The sequence below is a fragment of the Dipodomys merriami genome, unplaced genomic scaffold (assembly GCF_024711535.1).
Source record: "Dipodomys merriami isolate MVZ:Mamm:240054 unplaced genomic scaffold, mDipMer1.0.p SCAF_10, whole genome shotgun sequence".
NCBI lineage: Eukaryota > Metazoa > Chordata > Mammalia > Rodentia > Heteromyidae > Dipodomys > Dipodomys merriami.
Window position 1 is genome coordinate 13,144,885 of NW_027202271.1, and position 18,344 is coordinate 13,163,228.

An 18,344-nucleotide genomic window follows, 5' to 3' on the forward strand; every position below is an offset into this window, starting at 1 on the left:
CAGCCCTCCTGTGTAGATGTGATGACAGCTAGGAGCCACCATGCCTGTTCAGCAATTTCCTTTTTAAAATATAAATTTAAGGGCTGGGAATGTGGCTTAGTGGTAGAGCGCTTGCATGAAACCCTGGGTTTGAGTCTTCAGTACCAGATAAACAGAAAAAGGCCAGAAGTGGTGCTGTGGTTTGAGTGGTAGAGTATTAGACCTGAGCAAAAGAAGTTGTTGATGATAGCTGGCATCAATAACTGCTACACCTCAGCCGGGGGCTGTGCTGCTCTTGGGCAGCTTTGCCAAGGCTACCTTTGATGCCATCTCCAAGACCTACAGTTACCTGACCCCTGACCTCTGGAAAGAGATCATATTCACCAAAGCTCCTTATCAGAAATTCACTGACCATACCAGAGTTCCCATGCAGAGGACTCAGGCTCCAGCTGTGGCTACAACACAAAATTTTATACAAGAATAATAAAGTGAATCAAGCCTGTTTAAAAAAAAATCTGGGCTGGGAAGGTGGCTCAGTGGTAGAGCGCTCGCCTTGCATGCTTGAGGCCCTGGGTTCGATTCCTCAGCACCATATAAGCAGGGGGGAAAAAAGCCTGAAGTGGCGCTGTGGCTCAAGTGGTAGAGTGCTAGCCTTGAGCTGAAGAGCTAAGGGACAGCGCCCAGGCCCAGAATTCAGGCCCCACGACCAGACCCCCACCCTCCCCAAAAAAATCCAGGCCCCAGTGGCTCATGCCTGTAATCCTAGCTACTCAGGAGGCTGAGATCTGAGCATCGCGGTTCAAAGCCAGCGCAAGCAGGAAAGTCCTTGAGACTCTTATCTTCAGTTAACCACCAGAAAACCAGAAGTGGTGCTGTGGCTCAAGTGGTAGAGCACTCATCTTGAGCTGAAGAGTTCAGGACCAGCGCCCAGGGCCAGATTTCAAGCCCCACAACCGAAAACGAAGAATAAGGAAGAGGAGGAGGAGGAGCAGCAGCAGCAGCCGCCGCCACTCAGGTGACAGTGCCCAGGCCCTGAAGTCCCAGGACTGGCAAAATGAAAATAATTAATTATTTAATTTAATAATATATAAATTTGATTATTCCCATTAGGATTATGCTTCTACTTCAAACATTATCATTGTTTTTCATCTTTATAACAAAAGTGCAAAATTCAAAAAAAAAAATTTTGCCACTCTTAGGGCTTGAACTCAGGGCCTGGGCATTATCCCTGAGCTTCTTTTGCTCAAGGCTAGCACTCTACTACTTTAGCCACAGCGCCTCCTCCAGCCTTTTCTGTTTATATGGTACTGAGGCATGAACCCAGGGCTTCATGCTAGGCAAGCACTCTACCATTAAGACACATTCCCAACCCCAAAGTTCAAAATTCTTAAAGCAGCTCTCATTTCTAACTACTAAACTTTTTTTTTTTTGCAGTGGTTCTTGAATTCAGAACTTCAACACTGTTCCTTAGCCTGGCACTCTACCACTTGAACCACACCTCCATTTCCAGTTGTTTGCTAAATTGGAAATAGAGTCTCATGAACTTTCCTGCCTAGTCTGGCTTCAAACTATGATGCTAAGATCTCAGCTATCTGGGTAGCTAGAGTTACAGTAATGAGTCACTGGGTCCCACTTTGAACTTGTTGAGGCTCTCCAGTTCTAGGCCTTTGCACTTGCATTCCTTCTTCCTAGTCAACTGGAACCCATATTTCAGATCTCAGCTAAATATCTCTTCTCATCTCTCTCTCTCTCTCTCTCTCTCTCTCTCTCTCTCTCTCTCTCTCTCTCTCTCTCTCTCTCTCTCTCTCTCTCTCACACACACACACACACACACACACACACACACACATTCTCTCTCTCTCTTTGTCAGTTGTAAGGCTTAAACTCTGGGCCTGGGTGCTGTGCCTCAGCTCTTCAGCTCAGGGCTAGTGATCTACCACTTTAGCCACAGTGCCACTTCTGGTTTTCTGGTTGTTATTTGGAGATAAGTCTCTTGGGCTGGCTTTGAACTGCGATCCTCAGATCTTAGCCTCCTGAGTAGCTAGGATTACAGACGTGAACATCAGCACCCAGCTATTTAATTTTTTCCCATTCTTTTTTGTCAGTCTTGGGGCTTGAACTCGGGAGACCTGGGCGCTGTCCTTGAGCTTATTTTTCTCAAGGCTAGGGCTCTACCACTTTGAGCCATAGCACCACTTCCAGTTTACTGGTGGTTCATTGAAGATAAGAACCTTACAGGGACTGGGAATGTGGCTTAGTGGTAGAGTGCTTGCCTAGCATGCATGAAGCCCTGGGTTCCATTTCTCAGTACCACATACATAGAAAAAGCCAGAAGTGGTGCTGTGGCTCAAGTGGTAGAGTGCTAGCCTTGAGAAAAAGGAAATTCAGGCACTGTTATTGTACACTTGGTAGTCATATACTATTTTGTAGAATGGGAACTTCTTTGTGTTACAACTACTTAAATAAAAAAAATTTTTTGAGGGCTGGGAAGGTGGCTCAGTGGTAGAGCTCTTGCCTTGCATGCATGAGGCCCTGGGTTCGATTCCTCAGCACCATATAAGCAAAAAGAAAAAAGCCAGAAGTGGCACTGTGGCTCAAGTGGTAAATGCTAGCCTTGAGCTGAAGAGCTGAGGGACGTTGCCCAGGCCCAGAGTTCAGGCCCTACAACTGGACCCCCCCAAAAAAATTTTTTTTGAAGAAAAGGAATCTCAGGATCAGTACCCAGGCCACGAGTTCAAACCTCAGGACTGGCTGGAAAAAAAAAAAACTCACAGACTTTTCTGCCTGGGCTTCAAGCAATGATCCTCAGATTTTAGCCTCCTAAATAGCTAGGATTACAGATGTAAGTCACCAACAACCGACTTCTTCCTAAATATTATCTATTTTTGTCAATGACTTGGTAGCTTTTTTTAAATCCAGAACACAGCTTGGTTGGTCCTTTTATCCTCCCCAACTTTTTCTTTGTGCTGGGTACTGGGGCTTGGACTTAGGAACTGTGTGTTAGCCCTTAGTTTTTTCCCTCAAGACTGGTGTTTTACTATTTGAGCCACACTACCACTTCTGGCTTTTTTCCTAGTTAACTGGAGATAAGAGTCTTATGGACTTTCCTGCCTGGGCTGGTTTCAAAGCTCAGTAACTGAGCTTACAGGTGTGAATCACCAGCACCTGGCTTTTTATTCTTCCAAGTTGAAAGATTTTTGGAAGTTTGCATCAGTCTTCTTTGACTCCCACATCAAAGCATCATGATGACTAGTTTAAATAATGGGCATTTATTTTCTCGGAATTCTGGAGGCTAGACATCTGAGATCAAAGCTCTGGGTCAGGGCTGGGAAGGTGGCTCAGTGGTAGAGTGCTTGCCTTGCATGCATGAGGCCCTGGGTTCAATTCCTCAGCACCACATAAACAGAAAAGGCCAGAAGTAACACTGTGGCTCAAGTGGCAGAGTGATAGCCCTGAGCTGAAGAGCTGAGGGACAGCGCCCAGGCCCAGAGTTCAAGCCCCATGACTGACAAAAAAAAAAAAAAACAAAAAAAAACAACTCTGGGTCAATTCTGTTTCAGTGAGAGCTCTAGATAGACTCTTCCTCACACTACATCCTTATATATTGTTTTTCCATATGTGTGTGTGTGTGTGTGTGTATGTGTAAAGAGAGTGCAAGGAATCACTATATAGTGGCTCCCTTAAATGCACTGATCCTATAGGATCAGGACCCCTCCATACGAAAGGAAAGATCAAGAAGCTTAGGCCCACACCATTGCTTTCAGCCATCAGAAACTTTCAGCCATCAGAACATTCTGATTCCTCACACTTCTCGCTCCATTTTATTACTTACAGTTACAGTAAACTGGGCTGGCTCACAGTGACTTCAATCCATAGTAAACATTAGCTACATCTGTTGCATTTCCCAATCTCTTGTTCTAAACAGATTGCATGTCATCCCCAAATCTCAGTCCTTTCAAGCCTTACCATACCTCCTCAGGCCTTTCATTTACTTTTTTGGTTTCCATCACGGGACTTGAACTCTGTCCCAAGGCTAGCATTCTAGCACTCTACCACTTGAGCTACAGCTTTTTGGTAATCAATTGGAGATGAGTCTCATGGACTTTTCTGCACAGGCTGACTTTGAACTGTGATCCTCAGATGTCAGCCTCCTGAGTAGCTAGGATTATAGATGTGAGCCACCAAGCCACCCAGCATCTAATCTTCTTTGCTTCCTTGCTTCCTTCCTTCCTTGCTTCCTTGCTTTCTTCCTTCCTTCCTTCCTCTCTCCCTCTTTTTTTCTCTTCTCTTTCTCTCTTTCTTTCTCTCTTTCTTTCTCTCTTTCTCTCTTTCTTTCTCTCTTTCTTTCTCTCTTTCTCTCTCTCTTTCTTTCTCTCTTTCTCTCTTTCTTTCTCTCTTTCTCTCTCTCTTTCTTTCTCTCTTTCTCTCTCTCTTTCTCTCTTTCTTTCTTTCTTTCTTCCTTTCTTTCTTTTTCTTCTTTCTCTCTTTCTGCAGTCCTGGGGCTTGAACTCAGAGCATGGGCACTGTCCCTGAGCTTCTTTTGCTCTACCACCTGTATCACAGCTCCATTTGCAGGGGCTTTTTTTTTGCAGTTAATTTTGGATAAGTCTTACAAGATCTCCTGCCTAGGCTGGCTTCAAACCCTGATCCTCAGATTGTAGTCTCCTGAGTATGTGGTGGTTAATAGGTGTGAACCACAAGTACCCAGCGTCAGGCCTCCTTTTTCTCTAAGGCCTTCTCTATATTCACCTAGTAATATTATTACCAGTTCAGCTTATTACCACTAACCATTAACTGATTAAGTTACAATGTTGCTTTAGGAGTTAAATATTTTATATCCACTTCTTCAGGAAAGAAGTTGTTTCTTTATGCTACTATGTAAATGTTCAGCAAGGTTTATATCAAGGAAGGAACTGAAAAGATCAACTAAACCTTTAAGCTTCCGCCCTCCCCCTTTGGCTTGTGGGGCTTGAACTCAGGTGCTGTCCTTGAGCTTTTTCGCTCAAGGCTAGTACTGTACCAGTTTGAGCCACAGTGCCACTTCTGGTGTTCTGGTGGTAATTGGAAATAAAAGTCTCATGGTCTGGGGCTGGGAATGTGGCTTAGTGGTAGAGTGCTTGCCTAGCATGCATGAAGCCCTGGGTTCAATTCCTCAGTTCCACATAAACAGAAAAGGCCAGAAGTGGCACTGTGACTCAGGAGATAGAGTGCTAGCCTTGAGCAAAAAGAAGCTCAAGGACAGTGCTCAGGCCCTGAGTTCAAGCCCCAGGACTACCCCCCCCCAAAAAAAATTTCAGTCTCAAAAAAAAAAAAAAAAGCAAGAAAGAAAGGAAAAAGGGAAAAAATCTCATGGTCTTTCCTTCCAGGGCTGGCATCAAATGGCATCCCTCAGATCTCAGGCTCCTGAGTAGCTAGGATTACAGGTGTGAGCTACTGGCACCCAACTGACCTTTAAGCTTTTTATTTAAAAAAAAAAATTTTTTTTTGTGCTGGTCTTGGGGCTTGAACTCAAGGCCTAGGTGCTGTCCCTGAACTTTTGTGCTCAAGGTTAATGCTCTACTACTTGAGCCACAGTTCCACTTCCAGCTTTTTGAGCCACAGTTCCACTTCCAGCTTTTTTTTTGGGGGGGGGTACTTAATTGGCGATACAGCCTCATGGACTTTCCTGCCAGGGCTTCAAATTAAAATCCTCAAATATCAGCTAGGATTAGAGGCAAGAACTACTGACACCTGGCTGAAACTTTTTTTTTTTTTTTTTTTTTTGTCAGTCATGGAGCTTGAACTCAGGGCCTGGGTGCTGTCCCCGAGCTTTTTTTTTTTTTTTTTTTTGGTCCAGTTGTGGGGCCTGAACTCTGGGCCTGGGCACTGTCCCTTAGGTCTTCAGCTCAAGGCTAGTGCTCAAGTAGCCACAGTGTTACTTCTGGTTTTCTGGTGGTTAATTGGAGATAAGAATCTTATGGACTTCCCTGCCGGGGCTGGCTTTAAACCACAATTCTCAGATCTCAGCCTCCTGAGTAGCTAGGATTACAAGTGTTGAGCCACTGGTGCCCAGTACTTCTTTTATTTTATTTTGGTTGTGGGGCCTGAACTCTGGGCCTGGGCACTGTCCCTCAGCTCTTCAGCTCAAGGCTAGCACTCTACCACTTGAGCCACAGCACTATTTCCTGCTTTTTCTGCTTATGTGGTGCTAAGGAATCGAACCCAGGGCCTCACACATGTAAGGCAAGCACTCTACTACTGAGCCACCTTCCCTTTTTTTATTTTTAAAGACAGGATTTCACTATGTAGCTTAAGGTGGCCTCAAATTATCTATCTCCTGCCTCAGCCTCCCATGTGTTGAGATTACAGACAAGTACTGCCACACTCAGTTTGACAGTACTTTTAGTTATACTTTAGTTCTGAAATAAACCCAAATCTGCTTCCCAGAACCTTGTGGGAGGCCGGGGTGGGGGGAGAGAAAGAAAAGAAGTATTATAAAAATCAAATAACTACAGACATAATTCAACCCCAATATGTTTGCAGTAATGGGGCTGGGAAGGTGGCTCAGTGGTAGAGCGCTTGTCTTGCATGCCTGCGGCCCTGGGTTCGATTCCTCAGCACCACATAAGCAAAAAGAAAAAAGCCAAAAGTGGCGCTATGGCTCAAATGGTAGAGCGCTAGCCTTGAACTGAAGAGCTGAGGGACAGCGCCCAGGCCCAGAGTTCAGGCCCCATGAGCGGACCCCCCCAAAAAAAATGTTTGTAGTAATAATGCTTTTGGTAGAATGGTGAGGAGAGATGCAGACTGAAGAAAGCAACAAAAGAGAGAAAAAATGATGCAAAGAATAGAAAATATTTTCCGAGTCCCTCTTCCATTGAGGGCAATCTTTGCCAACAATCCTGTTAAGGAGGTAGCATCATCCCCAGGTCTGTCTGACTCACAAGACATATCCTTGCTCTACTTTGCTTGGGAATAGATGCTACCTGCTATCATTGGAAGCTATGGTATGTCCACCTGCCTCAGGGAGATAGTGCACTTACCTGCTTTAGCACAGGCATTATTTTAGAGAGCTGGGAGAGGCCTCAAGGAAACAAAGGCAATCAGGAGCGGAAGTGAGAACCTCAAGCCTGGGAAGTAATATACAAGGAATAGTCCCCAAATATCTCCCTAAAAAATGTGTTTGGTTTGGCTGTGCTGGTATTGACACTGGAACTCAGGGCCCATGCTCTTGCCTGGCTTTTTCACTCAAGGCTGGTATTCTACCACTTGAGCCACAGGTCCACTTCTGGCTAGTTGCTGGTTAACTGGAGATAAGAATCACACGGATTTACCTGTTGGGACTGAATTGAAACTACAATCCTTAGATCTCAGCCTCCTGAGTAACTAGGATTATAAGTATAAGCCACCAGCACCCAGCTCCCTATATAATTTATTAAGGTGCTAAGAATTATTGTTATTATGGTTTAATGGCTACAATATCTTTTTTCAGTGGGCCTTCAGGAACCTTGGAAAAAGGGAATAAAAGTAAAGAGCCAGGCTGGGAGCCAATGGCTCATGCCTGTAATCCTAGCTATTCAGGAGGCTAAGATCTGAGGATCTCAGTTCAAAGCCAGCTCAGGCAGAAAAGTCCCCATAAGACTCTTATCTTGGGGCTGGGAAGGTAGCTCAGTGGTAGAGCACTTGCCTTGCATGCATGAGGCCCTGGGTTCGATTCCTCAGCACCACATAAGAAAAAAGAAAAAAGCCGGAAGTAGTGCTGTGGCTCAAGCGGTAGAGCGCTAGCCTTGAGCTGAAGGGCTGAGGGACAGCGCCCAGGCCCAGAATTCAGGCCCCATGACCGGACCAAAAAAAAAAAAAAGACTCATCTTCAATTAACCACTCAAGTACTGCAAGTGGCACTCAAAGCGGTAGAGCACTAGCCTTGAGCAAAAGAGCTCAGGAACTGTGCCTACGTCCTGAGTTCAAGCCCCATGACCGCCCCACCACCACATATACACAAAAAGAGCCCAGAAACACAAAAATACTGATGTTTATCAGATTAGTCATTGAGTGACATGACAAGAAGGCTCTAGGATCTGTTAGAAGGAGACAGTGTGGTTTAGGAAGATAATATGCAAGGTCTACTACTTGTAATGTGTTTCTGAGACCAAGAAAAGAGTGTCAATGGGTACATGATTTGAGTTGAGGGCATTGGTGAGTGACAAGACACTTAAGAAAAACTTAGTCTGTTTTCAGTTTTGGCTTTTATCAAATACCACCTTGGGATCTCTTGATCACAAAACTCAAGGATCACAAGAGTGAGGGATATGCTGGGTGCCTGCTATCAGGAGGTCGAGATCTGAGGATTATGGATAGAAGCCAGCTCAGGCATGAATGTCTGTGAGACTCTTAGCTCCAATCAACCATCAAAATAAGCCAGAAATGGAACTGTGGCTCAAGTGGTAAAGTGTTAACTTTAAGCAAAAGAAGCTCAGGGACAGCACCCAGGGCAAATTTAAGCCGCAGGACCCACAAGAAGAAGAAGAAAAAAAAAAAAGAATGAGGGACATAACAGGGCAGCTTCAAGATTTAAGGTAAGTCTGTGCTATGGGTATACTACAGCTATACCTCCAGCTTCCAGTACCCACAGTTAAACTAGGCATGTTCAACACAAAAGTGCTAAGGCTTGGAAAGGCTTTCCCAAAGAGAAGCAAATGGGCTTCTCACCAGCTCTTGATTCACATCTGGCAGTTTAGCAAGACCCAGCCATCATCTCTGACTTCTGGGCAGGGCTCTTTCACTCAAGTCTTTCCTTTTATCTAAAACTATTTTGCATGCACAGGCCTGGAATTTTCCCAAAGGCCACCAGAGGGCAGTGTATAGCAGGGACTTATCTAACTGGCAACATGGCTGATACCCGCTCAGGGAAGGCTCCAACCACCCTATCCCTCAAAATCTACACACTCCCATTCCAAAGCAATCTAACCACACCCTCTGAACTTCCATTTGCAACTCAGAGGGCACCTGCCTGGATTCCATGTGTCTACTGTGTACACCCAGACCAGAGATGCAGAGGAAGCAATGATAGAAGAGAAGGAAGAAAGGGTTATGGAGGGAACCAGTATATATAACCACCAGGGCTAGTGTTCAGGAAGGAAACTCAGCTTTTAATACTTATATGGCCTTGCCTGGAGAATGTGTGTCCCTCACATACACTCAAGCCAAACTTGTTCTCTGAAGCCCTCCATTGAGGAAAAGTTTCAGCCTCTCCTTTAGGTTCAGAGGATCAGGCTTGCTAAGTATAGGGGACCAAGATAGGTTTTTAAATTGTTTATTTACTTACGTGTTGATGGTTATGGGGCTTGAACTCAGGGCCTGGGTGCTGTCCCTGAGCTTTCTTTGCTCAAGGCTAGCACTCTACCACTTTAAGCCATAATACCACATGGATTTTCCTGCCTGGGCTGGCTTTGAACCATGATCCTCAGATCTCAGCCTCCTGAGTACCTAAGATTACAGGCATGAGCCACCAGCATCTCGATTCCCCCCTCCCCTTTCCCCCATCGGTTGTGGGGTTAGAACTCTGGACCTGAGCACTGTCCCTCAGCTCTTCAGCTCAAGGCTCTACTACTTGAGCCACAGTGCCACTTCTGGTTCTCTGGTGGTTTATTGGAGATTAGAGCGTCACAGACTTTCCTGCTGGGCTGGGTTTGAGCCATGATCCTTAGAGCTCAGCCTCTTGAGTGGCTAGGATTACAGATGTGAGTCACTAGTGCCTGGCATTTTTTTTTTTTAACTCAAGGCCTGGGTACTGTCCCCAAGGCTAGCAGTCTACCACTTGAATCACAGTTCCACTTCCAGGGGAGTGTGTGTGTGTGTGTGTGTGTGTGTGTGTGTGTGTGTGTGTGTGTGTGTAGATAAGAGTCTCACAGACTTTCTTGCCTAGGCTACCTTCGAATCCTGATCCTCAGATATCCACTTCCAGGGGAGTGTGTGTGTGTGTGTGTGTGTGTGTGTGTGTGTGTGTGTGTGTGTGTGTGTAGATAAGAGTCTCACAGACTTTCTTGCCTAGGCTACCTTCGAATCCTGATCCTCAGATCTCAGCATCCTGAGTAGCTAGAGCTAGGATTGTAGATAAGAGTCTCACAGACTTTCTTTCTTGCCTAGGCTACCTTCGAATCCTGATCCTCAGATCTCAGCATCCTAAGTAGCTAGAGCTAGAATTACAGGCATGAGCCACCAGAGCTGGGCTTGAGATGCTTTGAGTATCATTACTTTTATGGGCCTGTGTCTTAGCTGGAGTCCCCTATAAAGGAAGGGATGTGCACAGGCTTTCCAGCTGCCTGGATACCCTGGCTCTACTAGAAGTCTGTCTGCAACAGAATGCTGGTCTTTCTGCTTTATCCAAATCTGATTGAAAGATGGGACCAGCATCCTAAAACACACATGACTTCTCGTCTATAATGCTGGTAGGTTGGGACACCCCTGTAAGGAGAGGAAAAGGATCCCAAAGACCCTACTGAAGAATGAGGAAGAGCGGGAAGTAGCAGGTGCTGACTGTAAGGTTGGTTCTCTTTCTTCTCCTTCTCTGGAGGTGAGTCACCCTCAGAATGGAGGTGTGTTACAATAGTTCCTGGGAGCCTTCCCTTTATTAGCTCACCAGCAGGAAATGTGACATGGTCAGATTGGCCAGCTATGTCAGACAGTGTTAATTCTCTAGCCCAGCCCCCTCATGTTGGCCAGTTGGGCGAGCAGATCATTATATTACAATTTATAAATAGAAAATAAAATAAAATTATGGGTAAGGGCTGAGGCACCTAGGAAGAAGAGACTAAAGTGTCCTCATTAAAGAGTATCCCTCATCAACCCCACCTACCAAGAATCACCTCGGGTTGAAAGTTGCCCCTCCTAAACCAGTTCCCATATAAACTCCCTTTGCACCCTGTTCCCTCCCACCCTCCCAATCAGCATCACCTGCTGCCCTGCTGTCCACATCCCCAGATCTCAGCCAGCACCACCCGGTTTCCTTTGAGGGCCTGGAGGTTTTTACGTCTGGACACTCAACCCAGCAGCTCCTCTGCCAAGCGATAGAGGAGGCGAGAGTACCAATGCATGCCAGTCGGCTGCACTGCCCCGCCCGGGAGCAGCGCCCCCAGCGCATGCAGCAGGCGCAAAGGAGCAAACGCTCGGTGAGCCCACTGGTGGCTCTCCAGAACGGCGTAACAGGAGGCCAGGACGTCGTTGACCAGCAGTGTCCCGTGGGCCGTGAGCGGCGCGAACACGCCCACGGCTTCCTCCCGCGCCACGCGGGCTATGCGTGCCGGCTGCAGCGCGTCCCCGCCGGGCGCCAACACTGAGTCTCCAGCGCGTAATCGGCGCGCAAACACCGGGGCAAAGTCGCCTGGAGCCGGCGCCGGCCCCCGAGCTGCAAAGACCAGGTGCCAGGGTGTGAGCAACAGTTTGCGAGGTGGTCGCTCAGTCTCTACAGCCACGAAGGAGGCCCGGCGTTGTAAATCCCGGTCCAGGAAGAGCAGCACGGGCGTGGGCACCACCCGGCCCGCCGCATCGGCTGCCAGAACCCAGTCTCCGCGGTGCAGTTCCCGAAGCCCTTTCCGCTCGCCGCTCTGCAGGCGCACGGTGGCATTTCCCGGAAAGCAGCCACCCGCGCGGACCGCCAGGGAGTTATCTACAAGGAACAACCACAGAGAGGTTGAATTGAGACCAGCGGCTCCAGAAAGTTGGTACCGATCCTGATACATGTGGCTTAAGCCCAAAGGACACGTTGCCAGTCCTGGACAGTGCAATTTCCCACGGATCTGGCCCTACTCTCGGCACAAGTGGAAGAGTGATTTAAAATAACACCAACTCCTGCCAGGCGCCGGTGGCTCATGCCTAAAATCCTAGTTACTCGGGAGGCTTGAGATTGTGGATCACAGTTCAAAGCCAGCCCAGGCAGGAAAGTCTGTGAGAGTCATCTCCAATTAACCAGTTTGTTTGTTTTTTTAAGCCAAAAATGAAGTTGTGACTCAAGTGGTAGAGCGCTAACCTTGAGTAAAAAAAGCAGCCCCTAGACCCTAAGTTCAAGCCCCCTACAACCGGCATAAAACAAAACAAACACAAACAACCCACTAACGCCCGCTTGATCTCCCGCAGGATAGCAACAAGACCATTATAGACTCAGTTTCCGGAGCCCCGTCCCGCTACAGTACCAGCTTTGACCGACACGTGGACGTGGTTGCGGGACTCGTAGTAGACCCAGTCGAAGCCGGCTTCCACTGCCAGGCGCGCCAGCAAGCCATACTTGTTTCGATCGCGGTCAGATGTGGTGATGTCTAAGGCTCGGCCTTCGTAGTGAAGAGAATCCTGAGCATGATGGCCGTCCTCATCCCAACCCTCCGTCACCCGTAGGCGCACTCCGGGCCACATGTTCATCACCGCGATGGCCAGTGCGTTCACGCGCTCCTTGCAACGCTGGCAGGGAATAAAGAAGGCAGTATTCTTACTACTATCAGCACCTCCAGGGACCTAAGGGGTGGGGGGCAAGGGAGGGGTCGATTTCCCCCACCGGCTTTTGAATATCCTGGGGGAATTGCAGATCTGAATAGGTGTCTCCATTCTAATTACCTTGCCCCAAGGCATCAATGGAGAGCAACGGGGTCACCTCTGAGGTTGGGAAGGAAACGCTCCTATCTAAGGATCTTTTCCCATTTTCAATGCCCACCCCTACTTATTCTGGGACCTCAGTCCAATTTGAGAGAGGGCCAGAGTTGAGAGGGCGGGTGGAAGTTTGGTTAGGGAGGGCCTGGTTCCCCTAGAGGAGCCCCTGTTTGCGCCTGGCCCCCGCCCCAGGCCCCGGCTGCCCTCCCTCTGCCTGATTCATCTTTTGTTTCATTGCCTTCACTGGCACTGGGCATCGCTTCCTTCCTTCCTTCCTTCCTTCCTCCTCCTCCTCCTTTCAGCCTCTAGCATTAACCCCTTCGTGGGCTGGGTGCCCCCCACAGAGGTGCCCAACAGAAGTTGTGCGGGGATCAAAACTGCTGGAAAAAGGACTGGGTGGCGGGGGCTGCGCTAAGTACAATGGCCATTCTCGGGGATGACTTAACTGAGCGAGAATCCCGGGGCCGAGGCCGGGAACACGCCGGGAGAAGCGGACTCAGCAGCTCTAGCCACAAAGGCGCTTTTCAACCGCCCCGGCTCAGGGAGAGGAAAGGGCAGAAAGCCGCGCCCCCCATCCGTGCTCGGGCCCGCCAGGCCCCCTCCCCCAGCATCGCCAGTCCTCCCAGTTCCAGCTAAGGTTCTCCCAGTCCCGAGAGACTCCATCTCTCCATCTCTCTTCCAGAAGCAGCCCAGAGAGGAAGTGGGAACCATACTTGAGAATAACAGGTGGGGGCTACCCTTGGACACGTCTTTTGGGGGAGCCCCCTGCAGGGTGGGAGTGGAAAGGGGAGGGAAAGAGCAGAGGCTGGAGGCCTGCACCGGGGGGAGCGAGGCCACAGTTATCTGTAGTCTGGGAGCTGAAGACCTTGGCACCCAACAGCAGAGACACCACGGGAGAAGCAGAGAGAGGACAATTTCCTTTTCTTCTTCCCTCTCTGACCTCTCACCTTGGACTTGGTGTTTTCTTAACTGCCAGGGGGACACTTTCCCCAGACCCCTCTTTGCTAGTTGTTACCACCTTGGGGGGAAGGGGGTGGCGGGGAGACTGATAACAGGAAAAGTGGTATCTCTTTCCAGCTTGTCGTTTTGTCCCCTAGGGAGGCCCTGACCTGCGGGGGCAGCAGCCCAGAGCCGAGCCAATTCAATGGAGGCCTTTTGCAACCAGGGTGTGGGAGATAAGCAGGACTGAGGGGGTTCCCAAGCTTGACAGAGGATCTCCTTAGGCTGTTCTACTCCCTCTGCTGCAGGTGGCAGCCAGAGGGAAGGGCCACAATGTTCTATGGCCAAGGAGAAAAAAAAAAAAAAAAAGAATGTCCCTTCCCAATCTCTGGGTGGGAGGAAAGCTTCATCCCAAGAACAAGAATGAATTCTTTCTCCCCTGGACAGGTTTTCCTAACAAAGTAACCTGGAATTATGGCAATTAATCAAAGGAAATCCGTACCCCTCCCTCCCCCACCCCCTTCCCACTCTAGACACAATTAGGTGGTGTAATGGAAAGAATATAGGACTTAGAATCAGGAGTCCTTAATTTTAATCCCAGCAATGCCACTAATGAGTTGTGCGACTTTGATTTAATTGCTTTTCCTCCTGGGATCCAGCTCTCAGATGTAAACTGAGAGGTGGGGCAGGATGGAGAAAAGTGACTTCCAAGTTTCTTTTCATTTCGGACACTCCTGATCACTGGTCAGAGGTAATCCTTCTCTTCCAAGGCCCGGCCCATCTCACTCCAGGTGGATTCTGCCTGCAGTAGATACTCATCCATGGTAGTTCAATTTCTTTAATTTGAAGAAACGTCCCTGAGCTAAGCTGAGCTTGGAAAACCTGGGAGGAGTCCTTCGATTCTCAGGTGAGACCAAATGTTCTCACTGAGGATTTGCTTTCCACCCCAAGACTGTTGTTTAGACCTTACAGTAGCTCTATTCTGGTTCCAGAACACCTCTCCCATCCCAAAGAGAATTCCTGTCCAGCCCCTTCTTAAGTAGATGGACTAATAACCTGATCTTTGCCCATCCCTTTCCAAACTTTTTTTTTTTTTGCTCCCCTCCCCTCTATTAAACTTTTCCACATCAGGTCAGGAGCCAAGCTAAGGGTAGATCCTTCGATCTGCTACCCAGCCAGCTCCTGGCCCCCAGCTCACCCCAGCCCTTCCTGCCTGGCTCAGTGGCTGACCCCCGGTCCACGCCTCAGCCATTTCCCGTCTCGCCTGCCGCCATCCTCCTTTCCCCCACCCTCGCTCCCTGCCTCTGCCAGCTTCACTCTCACTAGCCCCTCTCCCTCTCCCCATCACAGCCTCTCCCTGCTGAGATATCTCCCAACCATGTCCAGCCAGCAGGTTACTTTTTTGGAGTGTGTGTGTGTGTGTGTGTGTGTGTGTGTGTCTTTTTTGGAGTGTGTGTGTGTGTGTGTGTGTGTGTGTGTGTGTGTGTGTGTGTGTGTGGCAGGGAGGTCTCCAAGACTAAGGTCTCTTCACATGAAACTCAGGCTCACCCTCCCAGGTTGCCACATGAAAACTTCAGAGATTAATGACACCCTAACAGCAGGTGGGAAAATCTCCTTACCTCGGTCATGAGGCGGTCAGCACCGGTGTTCTCCTCATCTTTGAAGATGATGTCAGGGTTGTAGTTGGGTACGAGGTCCCGGAAACGCTCCGAGCTTCTTGTTACCCTCCCCTCCGCTGGCCCACTGGCGCCCAGGGTTCGCTCGGGCATGCTGGGCACAAATTGCTTGTAGAGCAGCGGTACAAGCTGCTTGCGCACATAGCGGCGCCGGCCAACTGGTCCCCGGCCTGGCCCACAGCTCTGGGCAGGCAATGCCAAAAGTGCCAAACAGCACAGGGGCAACAGAGTGGCCAGCAGCGCCATGGGTGCAGCGGGCTTGGGTACAAGGGAGCGTTTTGTCCTCACTGGCTCTCCTGTCAGTTGGGCATCTCTAAGGTCCCCAGAGAGTGCGGCAGGCAGAGCTGCCCCAGAGTGCCCTAGAACTCTTTTGGTTCTGCGCACCTGGCTACCGCTAGTTCTGCCCACATGCCCCAGGGGGCCTGGACCCTGCTACTCATGGATCACCATAGCTGGACAAGGGGGAGGGGGGGTCGTGGGTGAGTGCCAGCCCAGCCCGGTCTCAATGCTGCCTGGCTCCCGTGCTGCCAGAAAGCCCCGACTCCGCCTTAAAGTGGCCCCAGGCCCCGCCCCCCGCCCTTCTCCCAGGACCGTCCCGCCCCCTCCCACCCCGGGCGGGGGATGCAGCCGGTCACCACTGGTGCATTTTGTGACTGAAGTGTGTCCCATCCTGGAAACCATGCAGGCACCTGCCTAGGAAATCCTTGTAGCTTTACAGTCCTCGGCTGCCTGGATAAGCATCTTTCTACCTCCAAGCCTAAATTTGGAAGCAAACCATCCTCCTCTGAGGCTTGAATTGGGTCTTTGCTCTCCCAAAGCCTATCCTGGCAGGCCGTGTCCTCTGCTGTCATCAGGAAGTATGAGTTCTAACTTCTGCTCAAGGCCAACCAAATCCTTTGGGCATACCACCAGAGCCTCCCTTCTCTGTGATCCTCCCCAACCTCCGGAGCTTCTATCTCACTACTCACTCAGCAGTAACTAGGGCTGGGAGGTGTGCATCCCAGAGGGCCATTTTCCCTAGTAACTTTTTAGTCCCCCTTGGGGAACACCCCCCAGAATTAGACAGGTCTTGGTACTTATAGTCATGAATTTCTATAACTTTACCCACAACGCCACTTCCGGCTTTTTTCTTTTTGCTTATGTGGTGCTGAGGAATGGAACCCAGGGCCTCATGCATGTAAGGCAAGTGTTCTACCACTGAGCCACCTTCCCAGCCCCATGAATTTCTAACTTTTGTGCTTTCTCAACCCTTGCCAGATATCTTTGGAGCTTCCGAAAGGGCACCCATATCTCATGCTCGTAATTCTAGCTACTCAGGAAGCTGAGACCTGAGGAACAAAGTTCAAAGCCAGCCAGGCAGGAAAGTCTGTGAGACACTTACCTTCAATTAGCCAGCAACACCCCTTCATCCACTCCCCCATACCCCCCCCTCGCAAAAAAAAAAAAAAACATAAATGAAGCTGTAGTTCAGTGTCAGAGTGCTAGCCTTGAGGGGGAAAAAAAAAATCTAAAGGGGGCTGGGAATGTGGCTTAGTGGTACAGTGCTTGCCTTGCATGCATGAAGCCCTGGGTTCCCTTCCTCAGTAACACATAAAAAAAAAAGTCAGAAATAGTGCTGTGGCTCAAGTAGTAGAGTGTTAGTCTTGAACAAAAGAAGCCCAGGCTTCTGAGTTTAAGCCCCAGAACCAGCAAGATAAGAAAGTACAAAAAATCTAAAGGTTGCTGGGTACTGGTGGATTAATTCAAACCTAGCCCAAGTAGGCAAGCTCATAAGACTCTTATCTCCAATTAAACACAAGAAAACCAGAAGTGTAGCTGTGGCTCAAAGTGGTAGAGCACTATCCTTGAATTAAAATAGCTCAGGGACAGTGCCTAAGCCCTGAGTTCAAGCGCTAGGACTGGCATAATCAGTGAGCCCTTCAAGTCCTGGTTTGTAAGGAAATAATGGTTATTTCCTTTCACTTTCCATGTTCATTTATTTGTCGGTCATGTGGTTTGAACTTTGGTCTGGGCACTGTCCCTGCACTCTTCAGCGTAAGGTTAGTGCTCTACCACTTGAGCCACAGTGCCACTTCTGGTTTTCTGAATGGTTTATTGGAGATCAGAGTCTCATGGGACTTTCCTGCCTGGGCTGGCTTTGAACCAAGATCCTCAGATCTCAGCCTCCTGAGTAGCTAGGATTATAGGAGTGAGCCACTGGCTCACTTTCCATCTATTCTCTTCTCTGGACTCAGATCTCATCTCAGAAGACAGTTCATTCACTTGCTTTTGGTTTTTTGGGTTTTTTTTTTGTGGGGGGAACTCCTAGGGCTGGAATTCAGGGCCTGGGCATGGTCCCTGAACTTCATTTGATCAAGGCTGGCACTCTACCACTTGAGCCACAGCACCACTTCCAGCTTTTTGTTTATGTGGCACTAAGGAACTGAACCCAGGGCTTCATGCATGTGAGGCAAGCACTCTCCCACTAGGCCACATTCCCAGCCTCGCCTCCTTTTTTGCTGGTCGTAGGGTTTGAACTCAAGACCCTGAGCTTTTGCCCAAGGCTACCCCTCTACCACTTTGAGTCACAGCTCCACTTCTGGTTTTCTAGTGGCTAATTGGAGGACTCATGTGCTTTCCTGCCAGGGCTGGCTTTGAACCAGGATTCTCAGATCTCAGACTCCTGAGTAGGTAGGATTGCAGGTGTGAGCCTCCAGTACCTGGCTTATATATTCACTCATCACTCACTGATTATATCACTTATAAATCACTTCCTCTAAGAAGCCTTCCCTGGTGTCCCAACAATGTCCATCTGTGTTCCCTTGTGAAGTAGCAATTAACTATAATGGTAGTACAGCATTAAAATTATCTGGCACTCTTCTAGACAAAGCATTTCTTCAGCACAGCTTGTTTATCATATATCTCCAAGGCTAACTGTCTAGTCTACACTAGGGTGCTCAGCAACTATTTGTGGAATCTATGCTTTTTTGTATTCCATATTTACCCTCCTCTCACCCAGCTCCATGACCAGCATTCACAGTAACTTTGTATACATTTAGGAAAAACAAAGAAACAAAGCACCATTCCTGGCTTCCATTTAGAAGTTGATCATGGGGGTGGGAATATAGTTCAGTGGTAGAGCAATGCGTATATGTAACG

General features: G+C 48.7%; 1 protein-coding gene across 1 annotated transcript; it reads right to left on the minus strand.

Annotated features, from left to right (window-relative positions):
- Positions 1-12: 12 nt before the first annotated feature.
- On the minus strand, positions 13-15,692 carry Dhh (desert hedgehog signaling molecule). Its single transcript, XM_070040323.1, has 4 exons — positions 15,150-15,692; positions 12,144-12,405; positions 10,909-11,620; positions 13-59 (listed from the first exon to the last, which is right to left on the minus strand). Exons 1-3 carry the CDS (start codon positions 15,450-15,452, stop codon positions 10,995-10,997), a joined length of 1,191 nt encoding a protein of 396 aa, XP_069896424.1. The 5' UTR covers positions 15,453-15,692; the 3' UTR covers positions 13-59; positions 10,909-10,994.
- Between the last annotated feature and the right edge of the window lie 2,652 nt (positions 15,693-18,344).